This window comes from Festucalex cinctus, chromosome 14, assembly GCF_051991245.1.
Source record: "Festucalex cinctus isolate MCC-2025b chromosome 14, RoL_Fcin_1.0, whole genome shotgun sequence".
NCBI classification, from domain to species: domain Eukaryota; kingdom Metazoa; phylum Chordata; class Actinopteri; order Syngnathiformes; family Syngnathidae; genus Festucalex; species Festucalex cinctus.
The window spans coordinates 2,706,330-2,734,259 of record NC_135424.1 but is presented as its reverse complement, the minus strand read 5'-3'; the positions used below and the strand labels follow the sequence as shown (position 1 = coordinate 2,734,259).

The following is a 27,930-nucleotide window of genomic DNA, read 5'->3' as shown; positions in this document are numbered from 1 at the left end:
TTTGCTCAAAATATATGTATTATTATATTCTGGTATTAATAATTAAAAGGGAAGTCAACACAATAAATAATATCTTCTATGCAGTCCCACTAGGCTAAATGTAGTATTCTGGTTAATTCAGCAATTAGCATTAGAATATAGCTAATTTTCATCACAAAGCTGTTTAAAACAGTGTGGAAAAAAAAGTTTGTTTTTTTTAGATGGCCCTGGCTGATCTCTTATACTCTGCTGCCACCTGCTGTCCGTTTTTGTAATAATACAATTGCTTCAAACGTTTTCTTCAGTTCAGAGGCTGCATAAAAGCCTTCTGTATGCTCTAGCTTAACAAAAAAACAACAACCAAAAAACGTATAAATACGTCTTTGGGAGCAAATTAGTTACCGTAATATTGCGTTAGTGAAATCTGAGTTATGAAGCAAAATCCAGCAGTTTTTATCCATCTCAGGGGGCGGCCATTTTGCCACTTGTTGTCGACTGAAGAGGACATCAATGTTGCTACGGTCTCAGGTAACAACCAATCACAGCACAGCTTCAGAAAACAGGTGAGCTGTGATTGGTTGTTGCGGCTGAGCCCTAAGCAGCATTGATGTCATAAAAATGGCTGCATTTTGCTTCATAACTCATATTCCAAAAGTGTAATATTAATCAGAATGTCATGTTTAGACTAGTGAAGTCACATATAACATATTTTATTTTCAAGAAATGTTTAAGGTTGCCTTCCACTTCCTGCTTGTTAAAATGGGCTCATTTCAGGGAGATATGAACTAGGTTGCAAAGTGAAAAGTACACTACTATAATTATTTGTCATAGATTTTGCTTTTTTTATATATATATATATGTTATTGGCACCTTTAAGTAGAAAAACTAATAATTCCCGCCCTTAACTTGTGTGCCTGATCATCCCTGGAAGTTGCAGCTTAAAAGAAAAGCCACATCAACATTACGCTTTTAGTGCACAAAACCCAAAATTCAAGACGGTTCTGTAAACACTTAATGCAGCCGAGCCTGCACTCCAAACATCTTCCTGCATATTTGATGACTCAGGTGAACAGGTGAGGGGAAAGAAGGTGATCACAACACTGCAACACAGGAACAAAAAACTACCACGAACAAACACCGGGTGACACAAGAGGGAAGATCTTGGTCGGCGTTAAAGGGGATTTGTGGGGCGTGAGTTTAAGGGGAGGGTGACATGACGAGACGCCGTTCACAACTAAAGACTGCGACAACACTACTCTTGTCTTACCTGATTCTCGGGCTAGACAACGAAAGTGGAGGACGTGCAGGGAAAAAGAAAAGATAGAAGAGCGTTTAGAAGTCTTCAGAAAGCCAAATTTGTGTGTTTGCAATGTGGACGGTGTATACAGAAAGGAAAAGAAGTTTTTACAACTTTAGTAAAGCAATTCAACAATAGTTACATTGCGAACAACATATTTATTAGGATGTTTTGGATTTTTAATACCATGAAATGTTTGGTATGCCTGCACAATATGACAAAATCCAGATAATGAGGGCTAAATTGATCTTTTTTTTCTTTTCTTTCTTACAATTATTCAGCAAAGACTAGAATATCGGACATCTCTTAAAAAAAATATTATTTATTATTATAAAAAATTATTAATTGTTCCTCTGCTCGTAAACCATTTTGGGCAGACAATCGTAAATGTTAAATCGGTTCAACATACGGATGTAACAATATCCAAACGTCACGATACGATATTAGCATGATTATGAAGGTCACGATACGATAATTATCACGATATTGTGAGGGGCGTTGGCGATATTTAAAAAAGATCACAATATTGTAAAAAAAAGAGAGCTCATACTAAAAAAAAAAAAAAAAAAAAAAAAAAGCACAATATTGTGCTTTTGTACATAACAGAATTTGATATTATAAACCACCTGACAATTAGCATAGATTTCAAACATAGAAGGTCAAAACATCCCTAATGAAAATTAAATTGCACTAACAAACCAGCCACTAGAGGGTGCTAGAACTGCACAAATGGAAATCAACCTGACTTTTTTTTTTTTTTTTTTTTTTAACAGACGTGTTCCTTTCAAATATTGTGAACATGACGACGACGATATTGTGGCAGTTTTATTAATATCACGATATCACGATATTGCCCTTATTGCGACATCCCTAGTTCAACACTGACAACCACAAATCCAAATGAGTGGCGTCAACACCAAATTGGGCCAAGCTACGGTTAACAATCGGGCCACATTCGACCATTTACCCACCTCCCAAAATGCACGATTTATTAATGTCTTTAAAAGATTATCCTGATTGACCTGAAAGTGATTTTTTCTTTCCCAATTCCCTCTGAAAAAAAAAGGTTGCAACCATCAATTATAAATGTTAAACCTGTTCAATATTTACAGTATAATCACAAATGCTTATGTGTGTGGTAAACACCAAGTTCAGCCGATGTGAAATGGTCGCCGTTGCCAAACACAATTATGATGCAGACGCCAACAATCACAATAGTAAACGTACTGAACAGGTAACGCACTGGATCTCATTAGATTGTGCAGGTGTACCTAACTATTTCCATTTGTACGCCCAGAGATTAAAATGTTAAAAAAAAAAGGCTCACAAATGTTATCCACTTCCTCTTACTATTTATGCTTTTTATTTTTTTTTAATCTGATCAAGCAGAGTGTGTATTGACAGTCGCTGGTGTTTTTCACTGCAGCGCTTCCGCCTGAATTGAGGTCCGCTTCGAAGTCCACTGGGCATACACGAGCTCAAGTATTCAGCTCATTTATTGCTCTAATTGGGGCAACTTGGTAACCCTGCGTTTGAACGAGGCCATGCAAAAAAAAAAAAAAAAAATGCTGAATCATTTTACCGGCTCCCAATCATTCGATGGCAACTTTCCAACACTTGTTCCACCAGGTGTCATACAGTCACCAAGCAGTGACGTAATGCTTTTTTGTGAAGGAATCTTTATCGTAACCATTCCGAATGACACGGAGAAGCTTACCTGGCCGAGCGGGCTCCGATGCTGAAGCCCATGTAGCCCTCCTGGGGGAGAGAGTCATCCCCCAGCTCTTTGAGGTCCTGGGGCCGCAGGTACTTGTCCGTGTCGCAGGTCATGGCATCCTCACCTGGCGGAGGGATCGCAACCATGAAATGAACGTTTCAAGCAGAAAAAAGTAGTCCCTTATAATATTTCAATAAAGCTGCAGGCCTTGTTACATTCATCTGCACCATTTATAGCTGAATGCACCTGCAGAGCCCACTGCAACTTTTTTTCTTGTGTGACATTAAAACACCCACGCAAGACAGGAAGCATGACATTAAAAAATATATTTACTGTCATTTAAATACATCCATATCCAGCCAAAAGTCAATCTCTTCCATTCTCCCAACCAAAAAGCCTGAAGGCACAAATGTGACAGAATGGGCGAAAAGTGAAGAACAAGAACCTCGATCGGCGGACCGGTGGACGATGACACGCCGCTCCACGAAGCGGGCGGCGCGGCTACCGTGCTTGGCTTTCTCCCTCATGGCTGGAAAGGTGGTTGTGCACCGCGCAGCCCCGCAAACACTGCGCTCGTTCACCGCAGCCCCTCCCCTCTCGCCTTCGCCGGTGCCGCACTACAATCGCACTCAAGTCCCACGCAGGCACCACTCGTTGAGCTTCCGGTTTGGCATTTCACAATACAATTCCAGAGTAATACATATTTAACATTCAATACCGTATTTCACAGAAACGAACGATTGTTCAGACTCTAAATTCGCTATCGCTTCAGATAGGAAGGTAAATGAAGTCAATTACTGACTTGCAGTTTTGGATGACGTACCGAAAAATGACGTCACTGTTGTCGTCATATGAGGCATTCCAAGACGAACGTCGTGAATTTAATTTATGGGCTTTCACTTCCTGTTGTGATTGGCCGCCAGCGTCTTACTTAACTACACAATGTCCCGTTCACAGAAACGACTTTCAAAAGACATTGTTTTTCTTCGTTATTTATTAGTCATTGTCTTCTTTTAATACGTGACAAAAAGACGTCTTATTTACACGCCAAATTCAATAAACGGTGGAATTCGTTTACACTGAATCCGTCATTCACGTTCGAGTTGACTTACCGTTCCCTGACGCAGCCATAACTCCCCTTTTTATTTAGATTTTCCGCGTCATTTTTTATCTTTAATCACGGGCTAAAGTCTTCCGAAAAAAGAGTCAGTCTCTCGGTGCACTGCCAGAGAGAAGAAAGCGTCAAGTCCGATGACATCTGACGTCTGCAAAGTCCAGAGTTAATTCCCTTAAGAAAGCTCATCTGGTTGGCTTTGAGGAAGGCGACACTTCCTCTCTTCGCAAACGCCTTTTCTGACGCACCAAGAAGGAGAAAGTGTCCCCCATAAACAAGCACCAACTGTCATCTCTTCCTCTTCGATGGTGGAGGACGTCTGGGCCGGTGGCCACACATGCAAAGTTTTGGTAGAAAAAAGAAAAAGAAAAAAGGAAGCCAATGATACGAGGAAGAGGACTTGTTGCAAACTTTACACAAAGAGTCCAATAGGTCGCTTGCACATCGTAATGCATCATGGGAGTTTTTCCTTCGGGCGCCATATTGGGTGTCCGCCGGTTCACAAGGTACACTCGCGAGTTACACGGTAGAGCTTATCAACCTGATGTAATTTTCGCAGTATTTTCACGATTTACCGGAAGATCAAAAACAACGATACAGGCAGAAGGTGTCTCTGTGTGGCGGGATTGATCCTAATTACGTCCTGACCAAGGGTGATTTTCTTTTTGACGGAGAAAGCTTGCTGGCCAAATGTGACATCTCTGGACATCTTTCCCTACCTCGTGTTGACAACATGCTCCATAACACGCCAACAAATCCCTGGAGGCTTACAATTATTTTGTAAGCGGGTGGATACAGAGTGTAAACTTTAACATCGCATCAGAAGAAACGGTTGCTGTTGCACGTAAGTAAACCACATGGTGTTGGTAATTCTGCACACAAAAATGTTGATTTGTTCTCAGGCTTCCTGTTATCATTGTGTTTACATGCACAGCTAGGTTTACCTGATGTGGTTTTTCTAACAATTTTATAACAGGCAAATATGGCAGAGCGTATAAGAATAAAAAGTAACTGCACAGCCCCCCCCGTGGCTTAATTAAATTTAATGCTACCCTTTCACTAGTTACATGTTACTTAATCAACTTATTCTAAATGGTTAAGGTTAACCACTCTCAGAGGATGTATTTTTAGTTTCAGTTTCCAGTACAATAAAACGTGTTCATGGTAACTACTGAGCATACTGACAGCTTTTCTTATGATCTCACGGTTAAGGAGGCTGTCACAACACCCAATTTCTGTCTGGTGCCAGATGGCAACAATTCCCATCACTTGTCACGACAACACCAATAGTATTACCAGGTATGTATGGCTTTACTTTTTGTAGTTTCTTATTTAATTCTATGTTTCATATTTTCATTACAATGTTTGTAATATTTTCAGATTCAGGCACAGATGAGTTTAACTGGACGGACTTCTGCGACTTTGTGGTGTGGACAAAGTGTGATTGAGCGAGTCCACCCAGATCGCTCGTTTTGGCCAGAGTTTTTTTTTCCCCCAAAGTCCCCTCCTTACCTGAACTGCTCGGGAGAGCATTTACTAGATCAGCAGTGGACTTCCAGTGTTCCTGCTCAGCCGCTGTCACCTACCACTTGCTCATGTACTTCAAAGATGCGGAATAAAGTAGTTTTTTGTGCTGCAGCAGATTGTAAAATCAAATGATATCACTTGAAGTGTGCCAATCTAGACTGCCAAAAGGACAGTGGTTTTGTGACAAGTGTGAAACAAGGATTATTGGGAAAACTGTAACACAGTACTGGTACTTGTCTTACATTAAACAAATTTAAAAGAGAGCAACTTTTTCCTCTGTACATAGCATAATGAAAGTCATTGCGTACCCCATCAACATTACATCATACCGTCATCAGGATGGTAGGCACCTGTGCTAAAATAAACTACATTAATTAACAGTTCAATTTTTAACCCTGAAATGACTACATCTAATCATTATTCACTTCATTTTTTGTGCTTTTAGAAATAATAGAGATTTATGCCATTACTTTAAGAGGGACCATATTGCACATTGAGTCAAATCCTGTCATTTGTATTATGTATAGCTTTGTAAACAAACCCAACAATAGAATTTGTATAAACGCTGCCTTTATTAGCGCCAAACAAACAGTCGCATGTTGTCCTCCTCCAATGCTTTGATGCTCGCCTTCGTTTCCATCATGTCATTGGCAATCAAGTCGGTGTGGCATGAGATCCCTAAAGAAAAAAATAAAGAAAAAATCACAAAAAAATACGGTACCAGTAATAGGTTTAATATAGTAAAGTAGTATAGTTTTTTTGTCAGTGTAAAAAAAATGTACACATTTTGTTGCATTTTTTAATGTATGAACATTGCTACAGGCAAATACTTATTTCTATAAGCACTTCCAAATGTCTCTAAAATATAAGGTGCGTGTACACACACAAACATAAACACATACATTCACTCATGCATACAATATATCATGTAATGAATTCTGAGTGGCATACCAGAGTCAATGATGTCAGCAGTACTTGAGGGTACAGGTTACTGGAGCCATCTGGCTGCATAACTGCAACAAACTCTCTGCCACTTCGAGTCGTCTTTTCTTTGCTTGTCTCTCCTGTGCACGTTCATATCTTGGCACCGACTGGGCTGAGACATAGATGTTGTAACTTGGGACCCAACTTTAATGTTGGAGCCCAGTCGGGATGATTGGACAGAAAAACGGGCGCAGGGCGACCTGTTAAAATAAACAAATATATAAACAAATAAAATATGGAAAGACTGGTTATTTTACCGCAGTAGGGTGGCCGTGAATAAGTTCTTTAGCATGATGTGTAGGTTACCGGGGGTCTGTTTTCTTGCATCACCCCGGGGGGTCTGTTTTCTTGCATCAGCCCCTTCTGTCTCTTTTTTTCCCAAGTTTACATTTTGCCACCAAAAAACATGTTATCGGCATTAAAAGCCCAAGACTAATCAATCCAATTTCAGCAGTAAACACTTTGCACTGGCACTACTTGGGTGAAAATGTTCGATGTTAGCTTTCGGCTAACGTCCGCTAGCCAGCTTGTACTACCGAACTTGCTTGCTCATGAATCCAAAACATAAGCAACTTGCCCATATATGGGCGGTCGAAACGTTATTAATCCTCATGCATTAAATAAAGGTAAACAAGCTTACCGCTCACAAAGTGATCGCTGCACACACGAGCCCAAAGGAACGACTTCCCTCCGGAGTCCGCACTCCTCTGTCTCCAGGCCCTGGTTCCTAATTATTTTCGGAATTCGGAAAAAAAGACCGACCATTTTCCCCCTTGGCTTTGTTCGAACAGCCAACGATGCAGCAACAATGTACCATTTTAAACACAGAAAACAAACGTGATAGATACGTGTTAGACCGAATCGCTACGTAAATGGAGGCCACCCAGCATGGCGACTACGAGAAATCCGAGGCGGAAGTGACGACATGTGCAAGCGACCTATTGTGCAACGTGGGACGCACATCAAGTATTTCGAAGCATCGAGTGCATTTGTAAGCAGAATCTCACACACTGACAGAGGATCCTCGTTTTACGACGGCCCCGGCATACGTCGTCATTCGGCAATCAACACAAAGTAGCTCAGTTACCAACTTAGTAACGGCGTTTAGCATATCTATGTAGTGGTTTCCATTTACAAGGAATCATTATTTTATATTCATGGCCCAGACGTGTTTATTCACGTTAACAGTGGCACCTCAAAGAGGTTTGAAACTGTTTATTGCCACTCACAGAAACATAAAAAAAATATCTTTGTCTTGTGAAACTATGTTAACTTAATGCTATTACATAATAGGCCTACAAAACGCCATTGACGGGCTAACAAATAGCATCAATAGCATCAGCACTGTTTTTCCAATGGATTTAGAAGTGATTTTCATGTAACTAGTTTCTGTAATAATGTCTACTTGTGTGTAACTCCCCCCCCACCTACCATACGAACACATCCTGACCACCGTGCAGCATAACAAGATTGGCCACCTCTCGCCTATAGGATTAAAGAGGTCTTTACATCCACTCTCTCCTTCTTCCCACAAGCACAGCGGCTGTGAATCGTGCCGGAAATGTTGTACAACTCCTCTGCGAGGGATCTTCAGTCCACCCCGTGCTGGCTCATACCTGTTGAGTTCCCAGCTATCATTTGACAATGTTGCCTAGGCAACATGCCCGCCAAGCAGCTCATCAATTTTACAAGCGTGTGGTTGGAAACAAAAGCTCAGGAGACCCAAGCAGCTCCTTGTTGTTGTTGTTGTTGTTGATATTTGGGTAGCTTTGCAGTACTTTACATGTCGAACGCAACAAATACGTAGGATGAAGTGTAACATCTCCTCCCAGAGAGGAGAATGGCGAGATGGAGTTTAAAAATAACAAGTGAGCTTTTAGTGGAAAATAGCATCATGTCAGTCTGCAAAGGGGGGGGGGCGGGACGGAAGTCCAAAATAAGCTCGCGTCAGGAGCAAAACATCAAAATATGATGTTGCAGTTTTCAGGGAGGAAGATGTTAGCACGCTTATATGGACAAAAGTATCAAGACTCTTTACAAATTCATTCATCTATCAGAGGTTTTCATGTGATGCGCAAGGTTGGTGGGAACAATTTGGACGGCGCCATTTTCGACCGGTGCATGAAACAAGGTATGCTTGGATGAATTACACGTTACACTCCCAAATCTTGCCGCTAAGTCAGGGATGTCCAAACTACGGCCCGGGGGCCATTTGCGGCCCGCCGTCCATTTTTTTAGTGGCCCGCGACATGTGCTAAAAATGGCATTTGACTTAGTTCATTTAAAATAAAAACAAAATTGTTTGGAGATGAAACACAGATGCTATTAAAGGTTATTTTAGTTAACTAAAACTAACGAAAAAACTAAAATAAAGAAAACAGTTTCGTTAACGAAATAAAACAAAAACGAAGATGCTTTTTGAAAAAAAAAAAACTAACTGAAACTACATTTTATGTTTACAAAACTAACAAAAATAAAAATATAATTACAGCAAAAATGTCCTTCGTTTTAGTCTTTGGTAATTAATTTAATGTACGAGCCTTTGGGGATGATTTTAAATGTGATTTTTAGTATTTTGATATAAACCGGAATAATGACGTCTCGCCCATCGTGTTTTTTAAATATTGCGCACGAGTAATACACATAAAAAAACTAAAACTAATACTGAAACTAACTAAACTAAAACTAAGTATTTATTAAAGAACTAAAACTAATAAAAAACTAACAGAACCACCCTGAAAACTAATTAAAACTAACTAATTAAAAAAAAAAAAAAAAACTCAAAACAAAATAAAAACTAAAATGAAAAATTCCAAAACTTTAATAACCCTACTGCCATATTACAAATAAATTGGTTCATATACCGTAGCATTTTTTTAAATATGCAAAAGCACAAGTAAATTATTTGTACATTTTTTAGGACGAAACACAATTTCTCTTCATAACATTATGTGGCCCTTGCGTCCTTCTGATTTTCTGTATGTGGCCCTCAAATGAAAAAGTTTGGACACCCCTGCGCTAAGTACATCAAATATTGCTTAGCAACACAAAGCGATGCGCCAAGTCAATGTATCCCAATATCATTTCTGTAAGTGTAATGAGTCCTGATACGTTTGTCCACTTCTGCTCGTTCCAACACATGTTTTGCTTTTGAGTTGAGAGCCACAGAGAGAAAAGTCAAGTTTTGGAAGAAGAAGCGCACACGACAAACCAAAGCCACAACCAGATCGGTTTCGACGACCGACTAATGAAGCGATACCTTCGTCGCCGTCTGACATAGACTCCTCCTCCAGGATTTCCGGCACATTGGCCCAAACTGTGTGATTTGAACGCATACGCCGTGACACGTGCAGACATGTTAAGACGTCACAGGGCAACAGGACAACCATGCAGTGCAGAATTTTTATTATTATTATTATTTTATTTAAAAACAATGTAAGATGTTAGCTTACCTTCATCGTCTGACATGTCCAGGAACTCGTTCATGGTTTCCGGGACGTTGATTTTGTGTTTTTCGGCTGCACTCTGTCAACATGAAAAGAAGATAAGATGTGTTGTTTTTTTTAAAATATTGCACACAAGTAATACACATAAAAAAAAACTAATACTAATACTGAAACGAACAAACTAAATTTTTAAAGAACTAAACTAATAAAAACTAACAGAACCACCCTGAAAACTTATAGAAACTAACTAAAATGAAAAATTCCAAAACTATAATAACCCAACTGCCATAGTACAAATAAATTGGTTTATATACTGTAGCATTTTTTTTAAATATGCGAAAGCACAAATAAACTATTTGTACAATTTTTAGGACTAAACACAATTTCTCTTCATAACATTATGTGGCCCTTGCGTCCTTCTGATATTCTGCATGTGGCCCTCAAATGAAAAAGTTTGGACACCCCTGAAATAAATGCGTAACCCAATATAAGTTATGGGGAAATAGGGCAATTAACTCTTTTACTGCCACAAAAAAAAAAAAAATTAATATGGCTTTGATCATTTACATCATCCTTGAAAACGTTCTATTTCCTCAGATTTTGTCACGTTTCATTGTAATTTCATACACCGGCAGCCCATTGAAAATCGAATGCTGCCATCTGCTGGCCGTAGTTAGTGTTTTTGATTCCACAACCCATTGACCAGGTAGCGGTGCACTTAGACATTGCACTGCCCATTGATAAAAAAAATAAATAAATAAATAAAAAAAAGTAGTTGACGTCATTTACCGTTTATGGCGGCATACATTGTGATTTTACTCATCGTTATTCAACGTTTTTGGCGGTCAAAGAGTTCAGCAATAATAATCAGCAGTCCACATGAAAACACACCTCACGTTCAATAGAGTCATATGAGAATATGAGCGGATGCCTGCGCGTAGTGAATAATAGATAAATCCCAGCGTGGGTCAAGGAAACAACCTTGATCATTAAGTTACATGCCAGCAGATGGAGACACGCACACACACAAGTTGGTGTTGCCTTAATAATCTTAAGACCTGCTCCTGTCCTGTCCATGTCACGCGCGCGTGCGTGTGGATGAGATCAGCGTTCAAACACCGGGTTACGTCGGGCGAAAACGTAAGCTCCAATCTTAGCCCCGCCTGATGGGACACGTGAGGCGGAGTGACGTCCAACATGACACTCACACCACAGTCAATAAATTACGCTTTCTAGTTCCACGTTCTGGGTCGGGTTACTGATTTTTATTTTTATTTTATTTTTTTTGGTACAGTTTACAGATGTAACTATTCTGTTCTGCCTCCCGTTTATTTTGAGTGTAACTCCACTGTTGACCACTAGATGGCGACACACTATTTCATTTCACTGTGTACATTTGTAAGAAGAACAAAAAAAAAGGTCTGCCTAGTTTTTGCTGAAGATTATTGAACTTCATTTTTGTAGTTTTTTTACTTTTGCATTTATTTACTGGTCACAATTTAAAATTAAAGGGTTTCTAAATGCTCCCAAATTTGCATGACTTTTTTTTTTTTTTTTTTTTAATTGGAATACATTTTAGTAAAATATTGTCTTTATTGTGATGTATTCTCATAAATTAGCTGTATTCGGCCATGTTTTTGTAGTGTGTAAATTGAATTTCCACTTTGATGAATAAAATTCAGTAAAATGAATTCAGAGTTTTCTTGATATTATTATTTAAAAAAAAGACGAACTTTGTTCTGCTATTTAAAAAAAAAATACATACAAGAAATATCTCTAGTTGCTCAGGAGGCTTGTAGGATTTAAGTTACCCAATGTGAAAAAAAAGTAAACAAAACCTACATGCATTATGGATAGCTAATATTTAAAATATATACTAATAAAATGTTCCAAAATATAAAATAATAAAAGTAAAAAAAAATGATTCAAAATGTATTTCTTTGACGATTCAGTTTATTATTAATACCTTAACATTTTTGTGTCATTTAAACAACAATATTAACAATGTTTTATTTCAAAAAATGTAATTCATAAATTTATACATAATATTATAATTTATTTGAATGAATACATAATGGATACTTCAATATGTTATGCAAACAAGTAATACTTTTAATAATCTCCTGATTTAAATTCATTGTAAAAATGGAAAATATATATACATTCATGAAAACTTGTTTTAAAGATATATATTTAAAAAAAAGAAAGAAAAAAGTATAGTACAAAGTTGTTGTGACTTTGGGCTTGTCACTTGCATGATTTGTTTGCATGCCAGATGCACTTGCTGACACAATCGACACATTTTATATTCAGGTCGGCTGTCTGCATGAAAGGCACTAAGTATATTAACAAAAACGTAATAATAATCTACAAAAATATGTCATCAAAACGTCCTGGCCTGTCCCAAATGAACAGGCGTAAAAATAAAAGGAATTTCCATCATTTATTGTGCGCAAAGAGAATATTTTTACCACAGTATTCAGGTTTTCGTCGGTGACGGGCCTCAGCGTGTCCACCACCGAGATGTAACCAAGGCGACGGGCGATGGCGAGCGCCGTGTTGCCGTTCTGAGAGGGAAACAAAACACACAGGAAGGAAGTGAGTCTTCACACATGAAAACGAAACCCAATTGACCGGCGGGCCAAAGCGGCTTTGACCGACCGGGGTGAGCTCGTTGGCCGAAGCGCCGTGCTGGAGGAGGAGGTTGACGATGTGCGTGTGGCCCTGCTGAGCCGCCTGGTGCAGAGGCGTGTAACCATTCTGGTGGGGAAAAAAAAAAAAAAAAAAAGAGACACCGGATGAATACACGCGCACCTTGATGTGATTGATTGCCCACCTTGGTTTTGCCGTTGACTTTGGCGTGATTCTGCAGCAGGAAGTTTGCCATCTTTGCGTTGCCATAGTGACAGGCCACATGCAGCGGCGTGTAGTCCATCTGGGAGAAAAGTCAGAGTGTTGATTCGTCATATTAGCTTTCGGACGACTTTCGTTTGTCTCTTTATCATCTGTGTCTCTCCGCCTGTCTTCTCATCCCTGTTAAATATTTTTTTTATGGTTTCACTTCATGCTCTCTCTTCATACTCTGTGCCGTGTGCAAAAACCCCAACACCACCGAGCGAATGCTCCCTGCGCACACTCTGCCAATGAGCGCACCACTGCCCCCTAATGTAGTGGAGGTGTAATTGCACTTTATTCTAAAACAGTAAAAAATAAATAAATAAATAAATAATAATAATAAAAATAAAAAACATGGTCAAACGCGCCCCTTGACGAAGCCTCGCGCCCCCCTTTGGGGGGTGGGGTTGGGGGCTGCCCCACTATTTGAGAAGCACTGCTATACTGCAATGTTCTTGGCGCAAATCCGTTGCCATGTGTGGTCAATCAGGTGCAAATTTGCTCCAAGCTGTCAGTTTTGTGGGCGTGTTTGCGCCGGCATATGATTAGAGTAATTTCCTTCGTGAATAGGTGGGTAACTGGGCGCAGACTGCGGGTGCAATATTTCACGCTATAACATTCTTAGTGAAAATGCCCCAAGATTTTTTTTGCTTTTGACGTAAGAAAAGCTTGCACAAATATGGATTTGACCACGCCTTGTAATTTACGGCTACCACGTCCGTACCTTTGTTTGCGTGTTGACATCGGCGCCGTGGTTGAGAAGGACTTCGGCAACATTGACCTTATCCTCCTGAGCCGCGAGGTGCAGCGGCGTAAGTCCGCTCTGAACACGACAGAAAGATGCACACACATGCACAAATACTTTCATTTGGAATACATTATAAAAATAGTTAAAATAAAAATAAATAAATATAAATAAATAAATAAATAAATAAAAATAACCCAGAGTGAGTCAAATTTGAGTTATTGATGTTTCTTGTCTTGCTATGTGTCGAGGACCACAAATGGAAATAAGCCTTCTGTCTTTATTGTGTTTTTTATCCTCGGTGATACTTGACTGAGGGATTGGAAGTTTGTGTTGTCTGGTCTGTTATCACCAAATAAAAATCAATCAATCAAACAATCAATCAATTCATTTAAAGTTAACTAAACAACCCAAATAATTTGCACAAGGATGTATGCGCCCTTAACTCATATGCTCCCAATAACGTATAAATACGTTTTTTTTATGTTTCAAGAGTCCCAAAGACGTATTTATACGTTTGTTTTTTTTGTTTTTTTAATGCTAGAGCATACAGAAGGCTTTGATGCAGCCTCTCAACTGTAAAGAACGGTTGCAGAAATGGTAGTTATTACACAAACGGCCAGCAGGTGGCAGCAGTGCAAAGGAATCAACCAGGGCCATGTAGAAAAAAAGCTCAATTACTTTGAATTTTAAATAGATTTGTGAAAACTGATGATACTTAGCTTTTTTCTAATGCTAATTGCTGCAGAAAGGAAACGGATAGAAAAATACTTTTTTTCCTGAAGAAAGAAGAGATTTTCATGCTTTTATAGCAACAGAACACAATATTCTGTGGCCCTTGCAAAAACAGCCGGGAGCAAACGGGATTGCGAAATGTGAAAATGGCGGCGAGTGAATGAGTTAAGAGGCAGCACCTGCTGGGCTATTTTTCAGACCATAATGTAAATAAGTATGAATTTGAATTAAATACGACAAACTGAGAAGCTAACATCTATACATAAGACGTACCTGATTATAAAAGTCTACTGTCAATTTTTGAGAAAATGAAAAGATTTTATGTGCGCCTTATAGTCCAAAAAAAATACAGCACAGTTCTGACTGCACTTCAGTCAACACGGGGGACACCTGCAGGTGACGTTTACCTTGTTGCAAATGTTCACGGCGGCGCTCTTAGCCAGCAGCAGCGACACCAGGTCCACGCTGCCCTCCTGCGCCGCCAGGTGGATGGGGCTGATGCCCTGCCGCGTCACCGCGTTGGTGTCGGCGCCGTACTCCAGCAGCGTGGTGCCGATGTCCATTTGGTTCTTCTTGGCGGCGATGTGCAGCGGCGTGTAGCCGTTCTGACGGACGCAAACGCAACGTTGGCGTGATGGAAGTGCACCGTGTGGGCACACGTTATCAATCAATAATTGACCCAAGCAGTGGATCGGTCCACCCTTAAAGAGGAAGCCAACCTTAAAGGGACACTTTGAGCAATTTTCAGCAGTAAAAAGGTCATATTTTGTCTATAATTAATGTGATAACGATTATTTTTCATGTACAATTAGTACCTTTAAAAAGTAATTTGTCTACTTATTGTCGACTGATGATGACATCACCTGTGCTGAGGAAGTAGATAACGACCAATCATGGCTCAGTTTACTGAAGAAACCCAGAAAACAGGTGAGCCATGATCGGCCGTTACCTACTTCCTCAACACAGGTGATGTCATCATCAGTCGACAGCAAGTAGAAAAATTACTTTTTAAAGGTGTTAATTGTACATGAAAAACAATTAAGTTACCACATTAATTATAAACTAAATATACATTTTTCACTGCTAATAAATTTTTTTAATGAGTCAAATATCCCTTTAAACATTTCTTAGCAATTATAGGTTATATGTGACCTCACTAACCTAAACATAACATTCTGATTAATTTAAATTACATTACATTATTGGAATATGAGTTATGAAGCAAAATCCAGCCGTTTTTTTTAATCCATCTCAGGGGGCGGCCATTTTGCCACTTGCTGTCGACTGAAGATGACATCACAGTTGCTCAGGTCTCGGGTAACAACCAATCACAGCTCACCTATTTTCTGAAGCTGAGCTGTGATTGGTTGTTACCCGAGCCCTGAGCAACTGTGATGTCATCTTCAGTCGACAGCAAGTGGCAAAATGGCCGCCTTCTGATACTGACAAAAACTTTTTTAACATATTCCACAACGCAATACCTAATATAGTGGGGCTGCATAGAACACATTATTGTCAATAGTTTTTTTTTATTTCTTGTTACTTCCTCTTTAACACAAATTGGGTAATTTTGGATCCAATCTGAATGCACAACACTGGTAACTTGACTTACGAGTTGAAATGGTTCCGTGACCAAGCTCGTAACTCAATTTACTCTTGTACACGCATAAAAACTGCTGGGTCAAAACTAACCCAACTGAACTAACCCAAGTAATCAGAAATCAACCCAGCGCATCATTAACAGGGAGTAAAATCTACTCATATCGATGATTGAAAACTGCCAAGAAATCGTTATTAGCATGCACAGGTGTGTCGAAAGGGGACCAACAGGCTTCTAAAGTCGATCTGAACCAACTTCCTGGATTGTTTCGTATAAAAACGACTCCATTTTGGAGGTTGTTGTAAAGCTAGCGATGAAAAGGAAGAGAGCTGTGATGAAAGACAAAAAAAAAAAAAAAATGACTTGATGACACAATCACCATCACCAAAGAGCACAAACGTGAGCTAATGTGAATTTCGGGATGGGTTGGATGCGATTCGGACACCAACACGGCCGGCCGCGATCCCGTCCCCGTCACAGTCGTGTGTTGCGTGGGTGTACCTTGGCGGCGGCGTGCGGGGACGCTCCCTGATCCAGCAACAGCAGGGCTACTCTCTGATTATCGTAGTGAGCGGCTACATGCAGTGGAGTGAGCCCGCTCTGAAAACACCCCACACGGACACACGGACACACGCATGCAAACACGACGAGCAGCGGTTAGAAGGCGCACGCAAACACGCACACGCAAACACTCACGTAAGCCCGAAAGACAAAATGCTGGAATCCGCCAGAGAGTTTTGTGTTCATGCAAACATTGAGAAGAAATAAATAACACTCAGCAGAAGATGATGTTATAAAAGAGGGATGGATGTGCAAGATAAAAATGTTCCAGTTATTACTCAGGAAGTGTAAAAGCGACACATCTGTTAGCAAAAGTCAGGTTGATTTCCATTTGTGAAGTTTTAGCACCCTCTGGTGGCTACTTTTTTAGTGCAGTATAATTTTCATTAGGGATATTTTGGCCCTTCAAAGTTTTAAATCTGCACTAATTGTCAGATGAAGGGGATTGTAATATGCTTGTGAAGTGAGTCAATATGTGGAGGAACTCGTAATGTGCATTAGCAAGCAAGTGACTCAATATTAACTCATTCACTGCCATTGACGGAAAAAGACGTCAAATGATGCATTTTTTTTTCTGGGCTGGCAGTGAATGTGTTAAGTGTTATTAAAGGGACACTTGACTCACTGAACAATTTTCAGCGATGAAATGTTAATATTTCGTCCAGAATTAATTTGATAACTTAATTACTTTCATGTACAATAAATACCTTTAAAAGGACATTTTTCGACTTGCTGTCGACTGATGATGACATCACCCGTGCTGAGGAAGTAGGTAAGGGCCAATCATGGCTCACCTGTTTTCTGGGTTTGGTCAGTAAACCGAGTCATGATTGGTCGTTACCGACTTCCTCAGCACGGGTGATGTCATCATCAGTCGACAGCAAGTCGAAAAATGACTTTTTAAAGGTATTAATTGTACATGAAAATAATGAAGTTGCCACATTAATTATAGACAAAATATTCATATTTTACTGCTGAAAATTGGCTCAATGAGTCAAGTATCGCTTTAAAGAGTTTAGGTTGTTTATATGCATTGCTGGTATGTACAAAAGCACAATATTGTGTATTTTTTAGTATGAGCTCATTTTTCTTTTTTTTTACAAAATTGTGACCTTTTTTAAATATCGTCAACCGACTTTTTGAGCCCTCTATTTCATGAGCATAATTTTTTTTTTTTTTCCCCCCCCCCCATTCAAACCCTGGCGTATATGATCTGACACATGCATTGCACGGGTAAGCCATTAGAGGGCAGTATCACCCATCTGATGGCTTTTCCCAGCGACTTTGCTTATTAATAGTGGGGAATATTCTTTGTGATTTTTGGAAATACTATCATATTTTTTTATAGTTATCATATTTTAATATCATATCATATCATATTTTTATATTAGTTATAAATGTACGAATTTAAAGCATTGTGACCAGATGTATCAAATAGGACACAAATCAAAAAGTTATATGTGGAAATGGATTTAAAAGTAAAAATGTTTGTTCAAAACAAACAATATAAATACTCTTACAAATTCTCTCTCATATATTTCATGGTTCAGGCTTGATATTGTTCAAATGGCTCACTTCTCATTTTCCCACAACAATGGGCCACAGTTCAATGACGCGTTCCCACATTTTTGGACGACTCCCACTCAACATTCCACACAGTCAACAAGCGAGCACGACTGAGTCACCATATGCGGATATTGCACCAGACTGTAATCTATTAAAAAAAAAAAAAATCTGTGGTATTTTCTACTAGAGTTCAATGTGGGCGTAAGATCCCGTCAAGCTAAAAAAACTTGCTGAGCTATGAAAACGGTCTGATAGAAACATCATTATCATGCTTGTGTCGCTAAACGCAAGCAGATGACACATCACAATGACATTATGAATTAGCAGATATCGTTTGTGTCCCAAAGTTCACTGCAGGGAGGGTTAAATATGGAATTTGAGGTCAAAGTAGTTGAGTTGAGGAGTTGATGCATTCTTTGCGTGGGTGCATCATCATCGGCAGCCTGACACATTGCGGCCATGTCAGATCGCTCCCGTTTCAGACACATTCGTCCAATAAAACCTTATTTGGTAGCAGCGCAATCAGAGTTCATGTTTGGAATCCTGCATGCTTGAGAGTGAGATTTGAAATCAGCAAATAAAAATGGTAATTGTGATTTTTTTTTTTAAATGAAATATTTTTTAATGAAATATTAAGCCTCCTTTTATACTGCAGGTCAAATCGTATGGTAACAATTTCAGCTGGCCTTATTTTTAATATTTAGTAACTAACTTGAATCATACTTTTGAAAAACTAGAGAAAAAAAACAATTTGGTAAAAGTAACTGAAAAACAGCTTAGGTAATTATGCTATTAAGTTAACAATATATATATATATATATATATATATATATATATATATATATATATATACATATATATTTATTTATTTTTTGAATTTCCTTTTATATGAATAACATGCAGCATATCAAATTGTCCCATGCACACACATAACAAGAGAGTTAAATACATGTATTACCTCCGCCAAGCAAAAGCGTAAAGGCAAGTAGTATTGTCTTCTTTTTTTTGTTGTTTTTTTGTTTGCACAATTATGCCAAAACTACACTTTTGCGTTCCAAAAATGAGCATTAAAAAGGATGTGATGCTCTCTTTTTCTCTTTTTGCCATGTTGCCATTTAGGTTTCATTGTGATATACATTATCGTTATATTAGCTCATTCAAAGCCAAGGACGTGTAAATACGTTTTTTAATACTTTGTCCTTCATTCCCAAAAACGTATTTACACGTTTATTTTTTATTTTTTTTTATTGTTTTTAAATGCACGAGCATACAGAAGGCTTTGATGGAGCTTCTGAAATGAAGAGGTGTCTTAAAGCAATGGTAGTCATTACAAAAAATGGCCAGTAGGTGGCAGCAGAGTATAAGAGATCAGCCAGGGCCATGTTGCAACAAGCTATTTTTTCTGCCAGTGTTTTCAACAGCTTTGTGAATAATAATTGCTGCAAATTGGAAACAGATACAAATACACTTTAATTTTCCTGATGAAAGAAGAAACGAAACAAAAAAAAAGAAATGGCTGCGAGTGAATGCGTTAACGTTACAAAAAAAGTTTCCATTTCTAATGGATTCAAGGTGTTCCCATGGTAACATATCAGGAATGAAGCCGACTCCCTGAAAAGACCCTTCATGAAATGGCCTCTAAGTGGTCTTTTCATTTTTTTAAATGTATTTATTTTTTAAACGGTCTTCTCACCTTGCCAGCAGCGTCCGGCGCAGCCCTCTTCTGCAGGAGCAGACTGGCCACCTCCATCTTGCCGTATTTTGCAGCCACGTGGAGCGGACTGAAGCCTTTCTGTGAGAACGTAAAAACCGGAAAAAATTCAAATTTAGCTTTAAGAATAAAGAGTGATTTTTTTTTTTTTTTTAGATAACAGTATGACATGAATGAGTACTTCTACAAAACTGTGTGGGATTATTCAGAATAGCTACTAGTACTGTACTTCCTCATGCTAACCAAATATGTGCTTGATTTTGTGACAGTATGCGGGACCCAACCCTTCTTTTATATGCAACTGAAAAATATTAGGTCACATTTTCCAGAGACTCTAGCATGTTCTGAAGCACGTGACCTCATTTCTTGAACGTTAATACTCGCACTATAACGAAGAATTTGACATTATATTCATCTGGATAACACATTTGCTCCCAACGATGTGTAAATACGTTTTTTTTTTTAATGTTGTAAGTGTCCCAAAGACGTATTTATGTTTTTTTTTTGTTTTTTTTTAATGCTAGAGCATACAGAAGGCTTTGATGCAACCTCTCAACTGCAAAGAACGGTTGCAGAAATGGTAGTTATTACACAAACGGCCAGCAGGTGGCAGCAGAGCAAAGGAGATCAACCAGGGCCATGTAGAAAAAAAAAGCTCAATTACTTACAATTTCTATTTGTGAAAACTGATGAAACTTAGCTCTCTTCTAATGCTAATTGCTGCAAAACGGAAACAGATAGAAACATACTTTTTTTTTCCTGATGAAAGAACAGACTTTCATGTTTCTTTTGGTATGCTTTTATAGCAATTGAACACAATATTCTGTGGGCCTTGCAAAATCAGTCAAAATCCAGTAAAACCGCCGGGAGCGAACGGGATCGCTTCTGTGAAAATGGCGGCGAGTGAATTAGTTTTAATATTGTATCGAGCTTTGTAAAAAAAAAAAAAGATCAGTCAATTTCTGCATAAATAATAATAACGGGGCAGTTTGATGGTGTTGTAATTTCCTTGGAACAGCTGACTCGGGTGCTGCCCCAAAAGATGCTGTGTGTGTAATTGAGTGTGTGCACACCAAGGGGTTTACCCTCCATTAATCTGTTCCACTAATAGAGGTCACCTTTGTGAAAAGTCCCCCCCAAGCAACATACCTCACACATGCTTACACCACTTCCATTCTAAAATGTCCTTCACAGCTTATGACGATGTGATTTGGTCATTTGGGAAACCATGTGACCGCAAAATTGAATTTTTCTGCTAACTTCAAGTTGACCTTTTTGTCTTTGTTGTTGTTGTTGTTGTTGTTGCTGTTACCTTAGTGGAGGAGGAGAGCGAGGCTCCGTTCTCCAGGAGCATGGTGGCGACGTCCTGGTGACCTTCGCGGGCCGCCAGGTGCAGAGGCGTGTAGCCCGAGGTGGTGGCGGCGTTGGCCGAGGCGCCGCACTGGAGCAGCTGCTGCACGATGTCCACCTTCCCGAGACGACTGGAGATGTGCAGCGCCGTCTGGTCGTCCTGGAAAGTGCCGCTAATATTATTCGAATGCGGTGTTTTTACGACACACCCGACTTCAAATGGCAGCTTTGATGATATATAAATAAAAAAATAATAATTTTAAAAATGAGGCCAAGATGAATCATTGCAAAACACTCACATGATTGGTGAAAAAGGTTTTTAACTGTATTTATTAGGGCTGGGTATCGATTCTAATTTCCTCAATCGATTCGATTTCGATTCCCAACGATCCCTTTAATATCAAGGAATTGAGAAAAAAAATACACAACGATTAAATTCCAAATTAAATCTTGTGGAGGCAGTAACTGGATAAATTAAATTAATGTATTATAATCACAAACATTGACATCAGCAAGGATGAGATGATTTTTTTTCATAATAATAATAATTTCTAATAATAATTGTAAATGTTAATTAAAAAGATTCTGAAATGTGTCAAGTCTTCCATAAATGAAAGAAAATACTATTAAATTAAATTCATGTAGACAGTAAATTTCAAGAAAAAAAATAAATAAATAAATAGATAAATAAAAATAAATAAATAAAATAAAAGGCCTTTAAAATTCTATTTTTACTATCATTTATGTATTTTGTGTTGATTATTTTTTTGTGTTGACTAGTGGCAGATAACACAAGTTTTACTTCTTTCTGTCCCCTTTCATTTTTTTTTTTTTTAAAGAATGAATTTTTTTTTATTTTATTTAATTTAACAAAATCTTTTGATAATTCTAATTCAATAATTGTAAAAATTAATGAAAAAGATTTTGAAATATCTTAAAGTGTAATAAGTCAGGCCAGGCCTTCCATAAATGAAAGAAAATACTTTTTAATTAAATTCATGTTTACAGTAAATTTGAAGTAAATTTTACCCTCACTTATTTATTTTGTGTTGATTTTTTTTAATCACAAGTTTTACTTCATTCTGTCACCTTTCTTTTGTTTTTTTTTCTTTTCTTTTAAAGAATGAAATCATTTTTTTTTAATTGAATAAAAAAAATAATCTTTTGAATGTATGGGAAAAAAAAATATTATAAATAATCGATTCATTTTTCTCTAAAAGAATAAAATATTTTATTTAATTGAATTAAAAAAAGAAATCTTTTGAATTTATGGGAAAAATATATCAAAAATAATAGTTTCATGACTTTATGAATGAAAACCAGGCTCAAAAAGTAAAATTGATTCGATTATTCGATTTATTTAACCCCAACCCTTTTATTTATATGACAAACTCCTCAAAGGGGTGTGTCCACTTTTTTTTCTCTCCACTCTCCATTTTAGACCGACGGTCAGAGTGCCCCCACCTTGGACTTGGTCTCCACTTTGGCTCCGTTCTTGAGCAGGTATCGAACCACGTCGGCCTGGCCCGCCCTGGCTGCCATGTGGAGGGCAGTCTCGCCCCGCTGGAGGACACACACAAAAAGTGACGATTCCTCCCAAGGAAGTCGCACGTTTTCAACACGTTAACAATGCAGTGATGATTTCTCTCACCACATTTGTGGTGTTGGGTGAAGCTCCGTGGTGTGTGAGCGCGTGGACGATGTTCTCGTGGCCCATGAAGGCTGCCACGTGGATTGGCGTCAGGCCAGACTGTGGAGAAAAAAAAAAAAAACTTCGTTTCGGTGGTGAAACTAAATTTGTAACTATATTACGGAATTTAAGCAATCTTTTTTTGATAGGTATTTTACTGTTTCTTAGTCAGAATTTACAGTGTATTTAGTACACATTACTGCATTGTCCTGTCCATGTTAAAACAAAGCTAGCACACTTTGTTTATATGCATTCAGTTTTTTGGTTGCATATTTTGGTGATTAAATATACTGTATAATGCTTAATTTTCTATTGTATATTCTGTTTGTATGTGTTGCTGCTCTGTGTGTGATAACGTAGCAATTGTGTGAACTAATTTAGCATTTGTGCGAATGTATGATAGCTTCTCTATGGCATTTCGCCTTATAGCCTACGTGTTAGTTAGCAACCTTTCGTCATATTCAATTAAATGGTGTGTCTTGGGTTAAATGCACAATGTTCAAACCTCTTTTGTTGTATGTGTTGCTTGCGTGTGTTGCTGCTCAGTGCGGGTTAAATTAGCAGTTGTGTGATGGTTTAGAATCGCCCCAACTTATAGGCTAATTTCATAGTTTTATTCTTTATTAGAACTGGATTCATCCCCATTAGCTTAGTTAAGCAAACAATCATTAAAAAATAGGGTATTTTGCAAGGCCCACAGAATATTGTGTTCTGTTGCTATAAAAACATGGAACCTACCAAAAGAAAGATTAGAGTCTCTTCTTTCATCAGGAAGAAAAAAAAAGTATATTTCTATCTGTTTCCGTTTTGCAGCAATTAGCATTAGAAGAGAGCTAAGTTTCATCATTATTCACAACTTGCTGATCTCTTATACTCTGCTGACACCTGCTGGCCGTTTTTGTAATAGCTACCATTCTCTTTAGTCAGAGGCTGCATCAAAGCCTAATGCTATAGCCTACCATAAAAATACATTTAAAAAAAAAAGTGTAAATACGTCTTTGGGACACTGGTAATATTTAAAATAGAACGTATTTATACGTTTTTGGGAGCAAATGAGTTGATCATATTTAGTTTATATGCGTCGGTTTTACAATAAATTTCAACTAGGGAGTAACATCTGAAGAGCTTGAAGCAACAAACAAACATCCCCCCCCCACTTTTGGCACAGAACCACTACAACTTTGACGCCCCTTGCGTGTCCGTCTCACCTCCGTCACAGCCTGGATGGAAGCTCCGTGCTTCAGCAGCAGCTCCATCACTTTCACTCTGTTCTTCTTGCAGGCGATGTGAAGCGGGGTGAAACCGTTCTGCGGATAAATGAAAAAAAACAAAAAAAAAGGCTTCACTCACATTGATGCAAGCAAAGAATTTCAGCCTGAAAATGTCAAGTTCCCTACCAGCGCTTTGGCGTTGGGGTTGGCCTTCTTGTCCACGATGAGCTTGGCCACCTTGTAGTGGCCGCAGTGGGCCGCCACGTGCAGCGCCGTCAGGTAGTCGTTGGTGACGTCGTCCACCGGCACGTCGTGCTGCAGCAGCAGCTGCACGCAGTTCAGGTGGTCGCCCTGAGTGGCCATGTGGAGCGGCGACAGGCCGTTCTGCGGTGTGGCGGGGAGAAGGGATGGAGAGGAAGGGCGGACGAGAAAGAGAGAGAGAGAGAAACACGCAGACGGACACATAGACAGATGGACAGACAGACGGGCGACAAGTCAGTCAGGTGGACGTCGGGGGCTGCGGAGAAAAGACTCGTGAAGGGAGTTCATTTGGGAGACCGCGGGAGCATTGTTATAACGAGGGCATTACAACAATGTCTACGTGGTTACATTGGTGGTCCCGCCAGGTCAAGAGCGGAACGCGCTCTGTTCGGTTGGCACGGATGTTGCGGGGGACAGTGCCACGCCACGTCACCACGGCAACAACAAAAGCTCTGCTATGTGACTGGGAAAGTATGGTGAAGAAGAGCTAATTTATTCAGCCGTACTGCCTGTGTGAAAACTTGACAAAACTCACGTACAGTGGTGGTATCTTGAATTGCAAGTTTATTTTGTCTCTTTTTTTTTTTTTTTGTCACAGTACAGTCAGGCAGATTTTAACTATTGTGGTCTAACTGTTGTTTATGGGTGCAATTCCACTGTGGACCACTTGATGGCGGTACACTATTTATGGTAATTTGAGAGGATAAAATTTGAAAGAACGAAAATAGGAAGTATTTAGTATAGCCTCGGTTTTGTTGAAAATTACGAACTGGCTTCCTCTGTAATCCTGCTTTTTATGCCTACAGAAAGTGACAGTGATCGTTATGACAGTTTAAAAAAAAAAGATCACTGCACTTATTTATTTATTTATTTATTTATTTATTTATTTCCTTTTTCGACTGGACGCTCGCTCATATTTTTCTATGATTTCATGCTGTGATCGAATGGACATAACTTGAAAAACTCACAAGTCAAGGTACCACTGTATTTCTGCTATATCGCTGCCCATGAGCTGGAAAAACAAAACTCTACTAACTCTTCGGAAAGAGTTTCCTGAACCAACACTCCTCGGTAGCTACCTTGGTCTTGGAGAGGATGGGGGCGCCTCTGTCCAGCAGGATTTCCACCACCTGTGCATGACCGCTCCTCGCCCCGCAGTGAAGGGGAGTCAGACCATCCTGCAAGAGAGAACAATTAGGTCAATTATGTTGAAATGTGTTGATGTGAAAAAAAAAACAAAAAAACAATCTAATTATTAAAAGAGCTAATGTTGGCCGATTAATTGATTTTGCCCTTGTTTTTAGTCATTCTACTATAAACCTTTTTAAATGAAGTAAACAATTACAATTCAGATAATTTTGAAAAGTGCAGTAACAGTATATTCCTAAGTAGTAACATTATCATCATTATGAATTAATTGCTCCTCCTTCTGGTGTGCATGAGTTGGCCACCAGGTGGCAATATAATTCATTCAAGAGCATCACTCAATAACTATGAGCAACTCAGTATTTTGCAATAACATAAGTAATTTTTCATGTAGGATAAAGAAAACATTCATGTGATCTTTCTACATGTTTTGTTGCACTGTTTATGTTCAAATATGTTTTTTTTTTTTTTTTTTCCTAATATGTTGCGTTATGGCATGCATTAGCCCATCTATGGCGTTTCCGATGATGTGTTAGCATTAAGCTAGCGGACTACAAGGCAAAGTTATGTGGTTGTTTTAAATAAACACGTAAGTTTAGTTTGACAGTAAGCTTAAATTGGAAGTGGTATTAAAAAATTTGAAGCTTCTTTTTGGCCACCCTGCAGTTCCGCCCCTAATCTCAAGGCACTACTGTCATAAAAATTCAATGAACGTACTGTATATTATATCGATATCTTATTACTGGAAATGTAATGCTAATGTTAAGTACAGTAATGAACTATTCACGAGGTTTAAAAACGTGATTTTCACGGTACGAGTGCCCCCGTGAAAGGTGATTAAAAATAATGGTTGGTGCTCTTGAATGCATCCCCAGGTTTGCTGCACTCCTATTGTGCACTAAAATCCTGCAGGGAGACTTAAACTAAACATCACGGGCCACCCGTTATGAAAAGAATCCCGTTGTCACCTTGGTCTTGGCGTCTATTTTGGAGCCACGGTCCAGCAACAGCTTGACCATGTTGCTGTTGCCCCTTTTGGAGGCCACGTGGAGCGGCGTGATGTCATTCTACAGATGGGGGGGGGGGGGGGGTGCGGGGGGGGGGGGGGGGAGACAATGGCAAATTACTACAAGCAATGGTTCATTATGAGCAAGTAACAAAAACAAACAATGTGTGGCGCTTAATTACTATGGTAAGGGCGCGTGTGTGTCTATTCCCATCTGCAGGCTTCCGACTTCTACAGAGCCAACATGTGATTAATGCCAGAACGCAGCACAAACACTTCTCCAGACATGATGATGTAATTATGGACCTTTGCTGGCTTTGGTTCGCTTATGTCAAATGTGGAAAAGACTTTAAAGCCCACAAGCAAATACCAACAAAATGGTGTCCTGGCTTTTTGTTTGTGTACAGGTGTATTTCAATAAATATTGTAAAACGTTTCATCTTTTTTCGCAGTTCACACATGGATATGGAAAAGGCCAATTCTCCCTTTTTTTTTTCTTTTTTTTTACATTTTTTAAAATATTAAAATAATTTCAATCGTTTCGTACATAATATTCTCATGTACTGAACTATAATCTTTAAAACTATTTTTTAAATCAGGAAACATTTTACTATGCGTTGTGAATCATAAGAATTTACTTTTTTTTTTAAAATGCAACTGTTGAAACAAATTACATATTCTGCGATATTCCAAATTATTTAGACACACCTGTATTTCATACACAATACGCAGTGCAAATTGTGTGTATTATAATTCATCATTATATCATTATATATTCACAGTGATATGGTACTTACCACTTTGTACCTACTGAACAAATGCCCAAAGTACCCATCTAGCCTGATAGCTAGCTAGCGAACTACAATTAAAACTAAATAAAATAAAATAAACATAGCTAGCTTGTTAAATACAAATCGAACATAAACGAGTTCAACTGAAGTTCCAAAATATGTTAAATAATTTGGTTGTAAGTAAAGCTTGGTAGGACATTAAGGAAGTCCTACCTACCTACTTACCTAGCTAGCTAGCTAACTACCAACCAAGGCCCTAGCTAATGTTCTACCAAGCTTTACTTACAACCAAACCAAATTATTTTGTATATTTAGGAGCTTCAATTTAACTGTTTATTTTATTTGTTCATAGTTAGCTAGCTAACATGCTAGATAGGTACTTAGCTAGCTAACTAGCTAGGTATTTTTTTAGTAGGTGCAAAGTGGTTAGTACAATATCACTGGCAACATATAATGATGAATTATAATACACACAATTTGGACTGTGTATTGAGTATGAAATACAGGTATGTCTGAATATATATATATTCTATTAATTTTGTTCATTTTATTACACTGCGAACACAATGAGCTATGATTCAACTATATTGCTCACAGT

General features: G+C 38.6%; 1 protein-coding gene and 2 long non-coding RNA genes across 30 annotated transcripts in view; 1 reads left to right on the top strand and 2 right to left on the bottom strand.

Annotated features, from left to right (window-relative positions):
• Nucleotides 1-27,930, bottom strand: part of LOC144000875 (ankyrin-3-like) — a 121,450-nt gene that overhangs the window by 32,353 nt on the left and 61,167 nt on the right. For 21 of the 28 annotated variants that reach the window (XM_077494597.1, XM_077494608.1, XM_077494591.1 and 18 more), the window contains 18 exons: nt 26,504-26,602; nt 25,469-25,567; nt 24,315-24,512; nt 24,126-24,224; nt 22,879-22,977; nt 22,692-22,790; nt 21,190-21,387; nt 19,860-19,958; nt 16,541-16,639; nt 14,847-15,044; nt 13,684-13,782; nt 12,901-12,999; nt 12,726-12,824; nt 12,536-12,631; nt 10,071-10,143; nt 9,878-9,934; nt 2,994-3,117; nt 1,247-1,258 (listed from right to left, as the gene is read on the bottom strand). In XM_077494597.1, the coding sequence (XP_077350723.1) occupies nt 1,247-1,258; nt 2,994-3,117; nt 9,878-9,934; nt 10,071-10,143; nt 12,536-12,631; nt 12,726-12,824; nt 12,901-12,999; nt 13,684-13,782; nt 14,847-15,044; nt 16,541-16,639; nt 19,860-19,958; nt 21,190-21,387; nt 22,692-22,790; nt 22,879-22,977; nt 24,126-24,224; nt 24,315-24,512; nt 25,469-25,567; nt 26,504-26,602 (1,946 nt within the window). Of the gene's footprint in view, nt 1-1,246; nt 1,259-2,993; nt 3,118-3,438; nt 3,720-4,105; nt 4,509-8,049; nt 8,288-9,877; nt 9,935-10,070; nt 10,144-12,535; nt 12,632-12,725; nt 12,825-12,900; nt 13,000-13,683; nt 13,783-14,846; nt 15,045-16,540; nt 16,640-19,859; nt 19,959-21,189; nt 21,388-22,691; nt 22,791-22,878; nt 22,978-24,125; nt 24,225-24,314; nt 24,513-25,468; nt 25,568-26,503; nt 26,603-27,930 lie in introns of those variants that run through there. The other 7 variants (XM_077494604.1, XM_077494606.1, XM_077494588.1 and 4 more) reach the window with 5 other exon arrangements.
• On the top strand, nt 4,112-6,409 carry LOC144000877 (uncharacterized). The gene is made up of 3 exons (XR_013278316.1): nt 4,112-4,951; nt 5,320-5,406; nt 5,488-6,409. It is a non-coding gene; the product is annotated as an uncharacterized LOC144000877 (long non-coding RNA).
• Nucleotides 5,538-8,001, bottom strand: LOC144000876 (uncharacterized). The gene is made up of 3 exons (XR_013278315.1): nt 7,259-8,001; nt 6,586-6,818; nt 5,538-6,312 (listed from the first exon to the last, which is right to left on the bottom strand). It is a non-coding gene; the product is annotated as an uncharacterized LOC144000876 (long non-coding RNA).